A 13,782-nucleotide genomic window follows, 5' to 3' on the forward strand; every position below is an offset into this window, starting at 1 on the left:
AGAGAGAGAGAGAGAGAGACGGGGCCTTTCCTTGCTCTCTTGTCGTCTCATCAGTAGTCAGCCACGGGTCCAATCATTCGTTTCGCGCTCTCCACGCGTACCCTACCTGAACATATCATGTACCCATCGACGAGGGCGCAATTGTGCGGGCATGCGGTATCTTAGGACGATTTTTTTGTTTACAGTGCCTCGCTATTCAGGACTAAGGCGATAAACTTACGAACTAACTATTTGAAGTCGATGCCGAAAATGTAAGTTTTTTCGTCTGTTTTTATATTTTAATAACATCGTTGGAACATAATTTTTCAACAAGTCTATCTATTTTATCGAGATAACGATTAAACATTACTTAAATACCACACACACACACACACACACACACACACACACATATATATATATATATATGCCTGATTTAAATAGATTTATAATTGTTAATATAATATATTGGTTCATGAAACCAATATTTTACAGTGCTTAGTTTCTCCTTCCTATCTGACATTTCACGTGACAAATGCAATTAACACTAACTATAAAATTGAAATAGGATGATACGATGCTGTAATTTTTTCTATATTTATATAATCTATAATTGTATATACATGGGGATACTGCTTATATACAATTATACAAAAAAAAAAAAAAATATTAACATTATCGGTTTCTGCAACGTTTATTCTCAAAATAAATTTTATCTATTTTTAAAATGAGTATTGCATTGGAACAATTGATTATGCCATTAATAGTAATTGTTTTTGGTAACAAGTTCGTAACTACTTATCCTTTTGATCCTACTTTGATACATTTATCTATTAATTTGATATTCAACATATTAAGATTTCCTTTGTAATGTCCTATCACTTTTCATCATTGCTTATTTAAGATGAATGAATTTTTGATTGAATAAATGAAATTATGTTTTTCACGCTGTTATTTACGTAATTTGCGTAATGAAAAGAAAAATAACTTTCAGCTTAAGTAATATCACACTAGCTAATTAAAATTTGAAAATGAAAGTTGATGTTATTATGATTACCATATTTTATGAATCATAAGTCCACTTTTCATATAAAAATTTATAATATTTTTGTAATTTAGTCAGAGTTCCTGAATACTTCTTTATAGAATAAATATATGTTTTGTTATTCTTTCATTTTTTTTTTCTTCAAAAATATAAATAAATTTCTTTGTCTCGCAACACTCATTGTGCAATATTATTAGAAATGAAAATTATTATGTATTAATATATTATAATATTGATAATTAATACAATAAATACTATGCGATTTAAATAATATCCAATACAAATAGTATATAATATAAATATAATATAATGTAAATATAATATAATAGAAATACGATAAAAATAATACAATTGAAAAATAATATAGAAATTAATACACATAATTTGTTGATACCATAAATGAAGTTTTACATTTTTCCATATCACATTAAAATTTATGAAAATATAATTTTCATTGAATATGTTTGATGTAAATACATATTATTAAAAATTATACAATTTTAATTAAAAAACTTTAGTAAGTATTTGACATAAACGAGGATAAAAAACACAAATTTTTTTGTCTAAAATAATTAAAATTATATATACTTGCATAAATACTAATTGGATTGAGAAAAACATATTGTAGATCAATTACTGCAATAAACATGTACATGTACAATATGTAAACATGTATAACAAACATGTAATAAACGATGAGTCAAAGTTAATCACAGACCAAATTTAACATTTAGTTTAATTATGTTTTCTATGGAAAATAATTGCAATATATCGTATTTTAGAATAGTATTTCAACAATTTAAGGACAATTATTAAGTTATATTTAACTACTATATTCTTAGAGAATAATCATTCTGCTAATTTTATAAACACTAATACAAAGTATTAGTGGTGTTATTTTATGTGAGTAATACTAATAGAATTTATAATAGAAAGAATTGTATTTATTTATAATATATAAGATCTTATTTATTAGTTTCAATAATTTATTTGTATTTGTTATTTAACAGATAGATTTTTCTTCCAATTTTATCTGTCTGTCTGTCTGTCTCTCTCTCTCTCTCTCTCACTTTTTCAATCTCTATCTTCTTTTACTCGTTAAAAAAGACTAATACCAATATAATCCATAAAATATTTTAATACATTCAGTAAGATTTAGAAAGATCGTATATTAATACTGAAAAAGTTATTTTTATTAAAGAATTTAACATTTAAATTTATAAATATTTATAATACTCTATGAAAAATAAAATATATATTTATTTTATTGCTTGAATTGGAATATTGATTTGAGAAATTTATTATCATTAGACTAGGTATCCTGTAATTTCTTTATTTTCACTTGAACATAGGACTAGTAATGTAATAGCTCGGACATGCGTTATGAATCATTTTTTTCGAATTTATTTTACTTGCAAATTAAACAAAAATTATTTCTAAAACGCATGTATATATATATATATATATATATATATAATTCGACAACCATATTTATAGAATTTATTTTTTTATATAAAAAATTTGACTTTTATGAGTTTCCGAATTCTTCACGAGAAAAATAATAAGCAAAATTAAGTGAAAGTTAAAAATAAGGGAGAAGCGAGAGTTGTATTTCGTTCGATTTGTTGGTGTAATTGTCGGAGGGGGGGGGGAAGAAAATCTCTCTGTCGTAGCCTCTCATATGATGACAGAAATGTCAGGGAAATTGTATGCACATACCTTTTACATCTTGATGACACTGGGCTTAGCATTAGCTTCTTTTCTTTTTGTCCTTAACGGAGGATAGTTGGCAGCTGCATGACTGTTCAATATAGCAAATGCTTATTACATTTTATAATAAGAAGGATTTGTCAAGGACAGAAGGATCGGTCATTATAACGAATATGTATTCGATAATAGTGTAATTAAACTCTATGCTAATAATTGAGTTATTGCCTTGTACATTAAGTACGTCAATCGATGTTAAATAATTAATTTGAGTTAAAAAAAAAAAAATTTGTAAATGATAAAGTTTCACTTTATAAATATGCATAAGACATTATTATCTATCTATTTTATTAAAAATTTCAAGTTTTTATACAAGCATGTGAATGAAAAACATCATTGTTAATTCGTGGATGATGAATTATTTAGTAGTAAGGGAATTTAGATGATTTTATGATATATTACGATAATTTATGACCGAGAAGCTTACAATTAAAATGGTGTGCATCTGTTTATGTAGTTACGTATTAGCGTATAACAGTAGTTGTGAATAATTAATGCTATTTATGATACATCTGAAGGAGTGAAGTTTTAAAAATGCGGGTAATATATTAGACGTTTAGATATCTTTGAATTTCAAATAAGTTGGAAAGGTTGACCAGTAAATTGCTAATATCCATCAGTAATTATTGTAACATTTTCTTTTTTCACATAAGCCAAAATTATTAATAATATTTAAAATTTATATAATTATATCAATTTGTCGTTGAGTAATATAAGATATAAACTAATTAGGGATTAAAGAAATATAATTTCTCTTTAGTATACGAATAACGTAGGTTTTAATGTCTTGAATTTTATTTTAGACGATTTTTTCCCGGTCAGAAAAGAACGGATCTCTAGCTTTTAAAAAGTAGAGTATAGTGACGAGTGAAACATAAAAATCGGTATTGCAACAGAAATTATCAGTAGCCCTTTTATTTGGCATGAATTAGCAAGGGAAATCATTTTATTCCAATGATCTATAAAATGTCATTGATGATTAAATGAAAAATCGACTACGAGGTATTGTCAGCAACAGTAGTAATAGAAATTTTCGATAAATTCTTGGTAAGGATACAAGCGTATGTCTTGTATAATTACCATAAATTAGCATGCAATTATCATATATTATCACGCGTCCTCTTGACAGCCAAGTGTCCATATAAATAGCGAAGTCTCGTCACTCGGCGTTTCGTGAAATCCGAGTAAAAGGCAGGCAGGGGAACAAAGGGAGGAGGAGGAGAGAGTCGCGCGTAATATGTGCTGTACGCGAAGACGAGCGGTGCTCGGGAAACAAAAGGAAACCCACAGACCGCGTTTCTCCCACGTAGCCGATCGCGTTCGATAAAGACCTTGATCAAGGCCTCCTGGGTCGCTGCTCCAGTGCTCGTCGCTCACGCGGAGTTACCGATGCGTGCGGCGATGAACAAAAAAGCCGACGTTTCTTTGACATCCTTTTACGCCCTGGCGGGATCGGTACATTAGACCATTAAAGGCGCGATTTTCACAGACTTTTAATTCGAGTAATTTTAGCCAGTTTGATAGAGAGAGAGAGAGAGAGAGACAGACAGACAGAGTGCCAGTGTTATGGATCGTTGTAGTTGATTGAAGAGTGACGGTGGTTAATGCCTATACAATTCATTATATCGATCGAATTGTACTACGCGCTGTTGTACATTTGTATTTAATTTATTACTATTTGCGTAGGTGGTAATTTTATTGGTGTATACACAAAGTGCAAGTTCTTTTAACAAATCCAAGACAAAACCTTTACTTTCCATATGCGACGCAACTCGTTATAGACTATTTGAGAAATTAATTTTTGTCACTTATTGGCCTTTGATTTTTGTCGTCGTATTCGTGAAAATTAGATTAAGACCGCGAGGAATAATTTTAAAGGATAGACAAGGGATTAGTTATATAAATAATTTAATTTAATAATTTCATTCATTCGTATGCATTACATTTTGCAATGAAGATGTTAATTGAAAGTTGAAGTTAATTGTAATTAATTAAAATTTTATTGGACTTTCCGCACTGTCGATTAAAATTTATAATAAAATTTAAAAAGTATTCCAATAAATAATAGATAATAATACCCATGAATAGTTGGAAAATTATAATAATTTAACACTTATTTTTATATTTCTAGAAAACTATAATATTATTAAGATAGTTTTCCATTTATAGAAAATAATCATCGTACAATTATATTAAATTGTTATATTATTAAAAAATATTATCAACAATTTACTATCGTTTAAGAAATGTTAGAATAAATGATAATATTCGTAAAATTGTCATTAAAATTTTATTTTATCAAAAAATAGCAAACTTATCGATTAATAGTTGTATTTCATACAATTTACATATTGCCATAAACCTCAAAATAAACATTTTCTTAGTAATTGTATATTTTCTTTTCAATATAGGCAAATTGTAATATCTATTGCAAAGATATATTGTTTTGGATGAAATCAATCCAATAAATTTGTTAAATAACCACGCAAATGTCGCATCCTTGATCCGAATATAAAAGTTTTTATGCACATTTGTATATATATATATATATATATATATATATATATATATATATATATATATATTCATAAGAATAAAATTTATTTATTAATTATTATAAAACGTAATAATTATATAATTTAATAAAAAAATAGCTTTTTCTCTTTACTTTATAATAAATATTAGTTATTGGATTGTTGGGTTTTAAAAATCTTTAAATAATTTTAAGCAAAGTATATTTATTCCTATTAAAAAAATATTAATTTTCAAGCAAATGTAAATAAGTTTGAAAATTTTATGATTTAGATACAATATTCATTTGCACGTAGTATGCTCATATATGTATACAGCGATGATATATCATACATAACATACATAATTAATTATAAGATTAATGATAGTGATTTTTATTTGAAATTAAGGAGAAACATTTGAAAGCTTAAAATTAAAATAGCGAATTACATAATTGTTATTAATTATTTATGATTAATTTGCTCGATGTTAAGTAATAGTAGATAATATATATTTATTTAACGTACAAGTGTAAAAAACATCTTATATGTAATAAATTCTCATTGGATTTTTTTCTATAAAAATTGCATTTTCTTTGTTAATATAATTAATTGATTAATATGATTTAGAATTGATGAATGGATTATCTGTTTAGAAAATTCATGAAAGGTCGCGTGCACTGTTTATACTTGAATTATGGTGTACGAATGAAATTCAATGAATATTATTTAATTGATGAATGAGAAAAAGGAATCGGCTGCCTAGCGTAAGACATTCGGATAAGAGAAAAAGGTGTGTAAGCGAAACTATATAAAGACGAAGGGAGGCAAAAGTGAAAAAAGAATTAGCCGATTCTCAACAGGAAACTATACATCGTTTGCTCGTGAGAGACTTTCACTAATAACTAAGGATCTTCTGGCGCTCTGCTAAAAGTAGTGTAGACACACCAAAACGCATTGGCGCACACACGCGCACGATATCTTTTTCACGAGTAAGTGGCCGGCTGGCTGGGCGGGAGGGAGGGAGAAAGGATATCTGCGTATCAGTGGTGACGGCAGTTTCGTCTCTCTCCCACTCTCGCCGTCTTCTGCTTCGAGTACTAAAGTGCGTTCCACTTGTTTCAGTGGCCTGGTTCCGTGTCCCACATCTCCACTGCCGCTACCCGCCGCTATATACACGCTCTCACTTAAGTGTGTATGCGGATACGAGAAAGGAAGAGGACGAATGCCGATGAGGGGGAAAACGAGATCGGTGGATTTTTCAAAACCATGTGACCCATAGAGACGCTGATATCAACTAGGCCCATTATTTTTTCATCTTCTCCATCTCCTCTTCTTTAACCTCGTAAGCAGGGATATGAGGATCTCACTGTCGATGTTCGTCCTGGTGACGATCACATCGTTGGCTACGGCGCGATCCAGGAGAAACGACAAGTATCTCGTCCACTTTGGTAAATCTATTTGCAGCCTATTTGTCGCCTTTACGACTGCTTTGCCATTAAAACCGTATTCCAATTGCCTAATGCCATGCAAGAACAATTGTCTGGTTAATTGATGGTATTGGTGGGGGGGGGGGGGGGGAGGTTTAATGGTAGATAAGCGGTTAAGAGCATTTCTTTCTTCATTTCTTCATGATTGTTATTTCTGGTTACGTACGAATAACGGAAAAGTGATAGCGATACGTTAATTTCATGAAATTCACCATTAATAAGAGTTTCCTCGTCATAAAAATTATCCGAAAGCTGCTTGAATATCCTTTAAAACTCGATAAATTAAATTATTAAGCGAATGCGAAGATGAAATTAAAGTTTGTTTATTTAGTATTTATATAATTTCGATAATTAGAAATCTGTAGTGATTATATCTTTAAAATCAAGTCTGTTTAATATTCATTTGCCCATACTTTTACCTTCAAATTTTTTTCATACTACCACTACGTGCTTGATTAAATCAATCTTTACGCAAAACGAATCTCTTCCATATTAAATATTTTTATATAAAATTTTTATTCCATGTCAATCGAATGCCAATCAATAGTTCGTGCAGGCTAAGCAAGAATGGTTTTCTAAGTCTGTAAAATGATATTGTTATTAAATCATCTTGACATTAATGCTATAAAGGTAGTAAGTCATTTGGAAAAAAGTGAGATTTGGTGTTTTTTTTTCTTGAAATACCTTTTGCCTTTATATTACAAATATATAGATTAATTCAACGCGATAAATTTATACATTCTCATCTAGATTTACCGATATGTAAAAACTTTAATTAACAAACGAATACTTTAATTTTAACAATAAAATTTTTGCAAAAATTGTTATTAATAATATATACACTGTTTATTAATTGCCGAGAATTTCAAAAATTTAGTTAGATAAAAATATTTCAAACTTTATTAAAATTTAAATTCTACTTTTATGCTTAAAATACACTTTTATCGCTTGAATTACATTTTAATCGAGTCAATAATATAATTTATTATTTATGTTATATATATGTAGATCTATTGATGCTGGTGTCGTACTGTTGTATATGAAGATTTTTATACAATTAAAATTTATATGCATCCAATATTTATTAATTAATTAACTTAAAATGATTAATTATTGAATTTTACAACAAATGACTTTCATTTTATAACTGCACATACAAGAAATAATTAAGATTTATTTTAATAAAATATTCAAGCAATTATCAATTTTTATTTATTCAAAATAGAAATAAAAATATACCTTTTTTTATGTATAATATCAGAAACTGGTTTCATATATGAAAAGAAAAACAAAATTTTGTTTTTTTTCTTTTCTTGTTTTGTTTTAGTAGAAAGTTATAAAATAAATATACTGTTAAAGTTCAAAAAATTAAATAGACATTATATTTGTATATGTACTTAGATGTATGTCAAGTCTGATGAAATATGGTATTTGGTTAAGCTCAACTCGTACTCGTACAGCTAAGAAATGTTGTGAAGTTCTATCGAGGAATAATACATTCATCGATACAAAATCGATGCTTAAATCATTTTCCCACAATATTACACGTTACATGTTTTTATTAATTAAAATAATTTTAATTAACGACATTACATTCACATGTTCCTTCATTTTATAATTGTGTTCGCTTAAAAATAACCACAAACCGACAGATTTATGTATTTTTGTAATCGAATTTTTGAAGGAAAAAAGTTTAGAGCGTAATATATGAAAAGGTGTAGAGTGATTAAGGATTTGAAAGAAAAACTTTAGATTTTTCGCGTAAGCGCAAATTGCTTTTCAAATACATAGAAGTACGTGATGCGTGACAATATTCTTATTTTTAATATAAATTTCGAATAGTCGGTAGATGTGGAATAGTGTCGGACTATGGGTACTGGTTTAAGAGATAGAAAATGGTTATTTCATTGATGGAAGAAGTAAGGAAAGAATCGAAACCCATAGCTCAGCACGGAGATAATAAAGGATTTCACGAGTTGTTCGTGTTGTTGCAGATTCACCGGAGCATCAGGCGACATTGGAAAATGGCATCGGTTCGCACGACCAGCTGAGATTCTTCGACGAGCTTGGACGTAAGCGAAATTCGAGAGAGTCCGTACTGTATAAGTATGTACATGCGCTTGCGTATATACACAAGCCCAGTTGGGCAGTTAAAAGTATATAGGATAAGAAAAGAGCGGAGCAACGAGTAAAAGTTTACAACTTTCACGCTCGCTCTCGCGAGAAGGCACTTTTATGCTTGTTGTTGCGACAGTGATAACTGCCAAATTGTAGATTAAGGCTTTTACGTTTTACGTTCCCACTCGTACTCTGAATCGAGATCAGTTGGGTATTTAGAAATTTAGTGCGATGATCTTCTTTGTGTTTAAGATCAAGTGGCGCTGGAATTCCAAGCTGGCTCTTCTGAATTTGAATTTTATTCCATCGCTTTCACTGGGGATTCGACCATTTAAATGTTTACCATTGTTTCCGAATTTAAATTACCTTAGGATCATAATACACGTTTCGAACAATAAAAATGACAGTTTTATATTTGTTGAAGTATGACAATAATCCCAACTATTTAATATAAGCTAAGAAACAAAATTAAATTATAAGGCTGTAAACGATTATTTTTTACGTGTAAGAAATAAGTTTTTTAATTACTGCCTGAAAGATACTAGCAAAAACAGTCATATTGAAATGAAATATACAGGCGGATACATTTATTATAGAATTTTTTTTATTTATGAACAATAAAAACAAAACAAAAAAGGCTTATTGTATACATTAATAATCGTAAAAAATAGTTTATGACTATTAGTTGGTAGACGAAAAGTCGATTAATAGTAATATCAATAAGCAGTAATTTAATTATTATTTTATAATGTGCAATAATAGAATATTGTAAAACAATTGAGTGAAATATTAATATTATTGTGAAATACGATACTTTTATAGATAATTCAATCATTTTGAAACTACGGATATAATTTTAAGTTAATCAATGATGATTGTTGCACATTATATTTCTGGCTAATTTAAAGAAAGTTATTTTAAGAAAAATACCATTAAAGTTTCAGAAATGCTCGGAGCACATAGCGCCGGTATATTTGTTTAATAAAAATATTCGATGTGAAAATTTTCCTTTTCAATAATTATAATTCTACCACACTCTGTGAAATTTGAAGCACATTTTTAGCAAAGAATAAACATAAAATAACATAAAAGTTCATAATGAAATGAATAATATAATTATTATTTTTATAATAGTATTATATAATTAGCCTTACTTCATATGCTGATTTTATATATACTTGGAACTCTTACATCTTCATTCGAATTAGATCTTATAAAATTTTAATCATGTTCTGATGATTTTAAATACGGTTAAATAGATAATACCCGAACCTCTTTTCATTTTATTGAATTTCAAAAAAAAAAAAAAAAAAAAAAAAAAAAAAAAAATAAACACATAAACAAAATCTCTATGCTCGTATGAATTTCAAAAGACACGAGAGAAAATGCCGTCAAAGAATATTTGACGAAAAGGTTAAGGCAATTCTTGAATACTATTACATTCCTTCACGATTTACGTCTGTGGACGTTTCATTTTTTAATTTACCTCGCTCGTCTAGTCGTTGGCACTTATACTTTTGTTTTGAGCAAGAAAATCGTCTCTCTCTTTTTGCGTTTGAGACTCGCTAGGGACAGCGAGTCTTTTATTTTAGTATATATTTGTCCAGTTGTTTCTGAAAGTGACAGTAGGAAAATATCGGGATGAGAAGGTAAGAGAGCTTGATATATATATATATATATAGATAAATAAACTGCCAGAGAGAGAAATAAAAACTAGAGAAGCTTGATAGGAATCCCGTGCGTTTTATAATGCGATATAGATCGCAAGAGAAAGGCATGAGAGTCGGAAAGCTGTGTGCAGCTTCTGCGTGGGTGACAGTCTCCTTTAGTATATCACAAGCACTTCCGGAATGTCCGATTCCGGGATTACTCGAGGTACGATTCACGACGACCTCCATTACCAAAATTACCGACTTTCTTTGTTCTAAGGAAATTAATACATTAACTTCACGTCGAGTTATCTAAGCTTTCAGATATTTAATTTTTATTTTCAATTCACGATGATTACTTTTTTTTTTTTTTTTTTTTTTTTTTTTTTTTTTTTGTTTTTCATTACGAATAATCTTTATCTTCACATGCATTAGCTTTGGTGACGTAATAGCTTAGAAAGCTAAACATTGTAAACAGTCAATTTTATTCTTTATATTATTTATTCGAATCATGCGTTGTGGTAATAATTCATACTTTTCTCTCGTATAATTAATTCTACAACTAAGTAAGCTGTAATTGAAATATAATATCTTCTTCCAAATAAAATTTCCATGGTAGCTTGATATTTAATAAAAAAGTTATTATTTTTTTTTCTTATTAAAAAGTATTTTTGCTGAAAGACCATTTTTCACATGTTAACAAATACTTGAAAATTATCTATGAATTTATAAGCATTTGCTATAAAAGTACTACATATATATATATATTAATATATATTATTTGTAGATGCTTTTGTATTTTCAACAGCCATTTTTATAATTTTATAAATTTTAAAGTTATTTATATTTTCTAAATTGTAAATGGAAGTAGAATTTTTATAAAATGCTGACTAATAGCTTAAAGAAAATTTAAAATTCTTGCGAATAATTTTGCATCCAATTTAATATTATTTTAATTCAATAATTCTTTATGAATTAAGAAAGTGAAAAAATCACAGTGAAAAAAGGATCGTTAAACCAGTACAGTGATTTTAAAAACTAAAAGAAAATGAGTCATTGCATGTCAATTATTGTACTTTCTTTGCAAATACTCTGCCCCAGATATTATGAATCTTTCAAATATTGTACTATGTTGACAGTATTAATTTTTACTTACTTTATTTATTATAAAAATAAGTTATTTTTACTATTTATTGCTTTTTCACTATAATGAAATTGAATAAAAATATATTTGCAAATTAGATGAGTATATTTTTTTTATAAGTATATCTTCTTTTGCTCCTCACTGAAATATGATACAAAAGGAATAAATTTATGGTCAGATTAATCTTTTATAAATTAATTTGCAATTAAAGTTCTGCAAAAAAATTCGAAATGTTGGAAAATAAAATACTTATAGAAATGTAGCACATTGTTTAATAGTTATCGCCATTGTAAATTAATAATAACCGTTGAAAAAAAAGATCTTAATATAATATTCGGAAATAATGTCATAACAAATTTGTTTTTAGTAAAGAAAATTATATTAGTTGAACTTTTATCACTTTTTACGGGGGACAAAAAACTAAATTCTATAATATTATTTTTTTGTTACACACTATTTGATTTAATTATGTGTAAAAGTGAAACGACATTAATAATCTTAAGTGTTATTTATTTAACGTTTCTTCTATTTTTTTTTTTTTCTAAAAGTTTTTTTTATATATTTTATAATTTTATATAATTGAAATAATAATATTTTTATATACTAATATTTAGCTACATACATGGATTAACGAATGTATAACGAATTTTAGAAATTCATTTTATAATTTTTTAAAAATAAATTAGCTAATTATTAACTATTTTTTAACTGTTATTGTTTATCCAATAATTTTCTTCTATTCATATTTTCATGAATTTTTCTATAATGGTAAATAATTTGTAATTAAAATAATTTTATTGTATTAGACTTTAACTTGTAAATACTTTTATGTAAAAGATTGTTAACAAGTTTTATATTTTTGTTGGGATTGAAGCATTGCTTAGAGCTAATCAAATTTAGCTTGAAACAAAACTTATTAATTAATTTAAGTTAATTAAGCGTTATAAAAGATGTTCTTATCTACCTTATCTTTTAGTAAATCTAAATTCACTTTTGTTTCTTTCTTATATTACTCGAAAAGACGTTTTTGTTGTAGCAAGGACACTGACATTTTTATCCCTTTAGAGATTTCTTTTCTTATACCCTATTGATTTTATCAGAATTCTTCTCACAATGTGAATTATCAAAGTATTTAGTTAAAATCGTATATATATATATATATATTAATATGTATTTGTGTAAAAAATATTCTTATTTAGTTTTATGTATGTTATGGTTAGTAATGTTATGGTTAGTAATGGTATATTAAACAGTTTCTTTTATTAATAAGAAATATTTTTGCTTCATTAGTGTTTCTAAAAACTTCGTTTAATATGTAAACGTTTTAAACGAAGTAGTAACTTTTGAATTTCCATTTGAAGTTTTAATAAGAGCTTTTCACGGGAAAACATAATTTTATCATAATACTAGCACTAGTTGAAAACTCTTAGTCATATTTAAAATATTTATTTGTAATTCTTAACAATATTGATATTATCCATTAATTATCCTTATGCCGCAAATTTTCAGGCCTTTAGCTTAAAGTTACTTTTAAGAACTACTTTTTAAAACTTTATAAATAACTATTTTCTATTATTTTAATCCACTTAATAATAGTTATTGCTCGTTTTTATTCAATAAGAAGTTCATCCTCTTTTATAAACCAAATGGATTTTGTCTCCATAGTGCTTGCTCTCTTTATCATTAAGCTTTTCTTAAATTAGATCAATTAGTATGATGAGTTCATTCCAATCGAATTTTATTTGCTTCATGTTTTACTTTATTGATTTTTTATTTATCCTTGTCGTTCTGTTAGTTTAATTTTGCTCATGTATATTTATTGTTAAGAGTCCATGATTTATATTTGATTTTTAGAACGGAATGAAATATTAGTTTTTTTTTTACTTCTTAATCAATTTGCATTTTTCATTTTCTTCTTTTTTTGAACAGCTTGAGAATTATTAATACTTTTTATAAATAACGAGAATAGATTTAATAGTTAGATACGTTTTTCGACAAGTTTCTGGCTGGCAGTTAGAAAAATGATCTTTATTGTCATTAATACAATTTCCATTCGAGTTTATCATTTAAGTTAATCAAC

General features: G+C 27.3%; 1 protein-coding gene across 3 annotated transcripts in view; it reads left to right on the forward strand.

The window, feature by feature from the left end:
* The first annotated feature begins 222 nt into the window (after positions 1-222).
* LOC105367958 (serine proteinase stubble) overlaps positions 223-13,782 on the forward strand; it is a 34,281-nt gene continuing 20,721 nt past the window's right edge. For 2 of the 3 annotated variants that reach the window (XM_011506830.1, XM_011506833.1), the window contains exons 1-3: positions 223-251; positions 6,427-6,752; positions 8,786-8,863. In XM_011506830.1, the coding sequence (XP_011505132.1) occupies positions 6,659-6,752; positions 8,786-8,863 (172 nt within the window). In that variant the 5' untranslated portion in view covers positions 223-251; positions 6,427-6,658. Of the gene's footprint in view, positions 252-6,426; positions 6,753-8,785; positions 8,898-13,782 lie in introns of those variants that run through there. The other variant, XM_011506832.1, reaches the window with a different exon arrangement.

Source organism: Ceratosolen solmsi, unplaced genomic scaffold, assembly GCF_000503995.2.
Source record: "Ceratosolen solmsi marchali unplaced genomic scaffold, CerSol_1.0 scaffold6, whole genome shotgun sequence".
NCBI classification, from domain to species: Eukaryota; Metazoa; Arthropoda; class Insecta; order Hymenoptera; family Agaonidae; genus Ceratosolen; species Ceratosolen solmsi.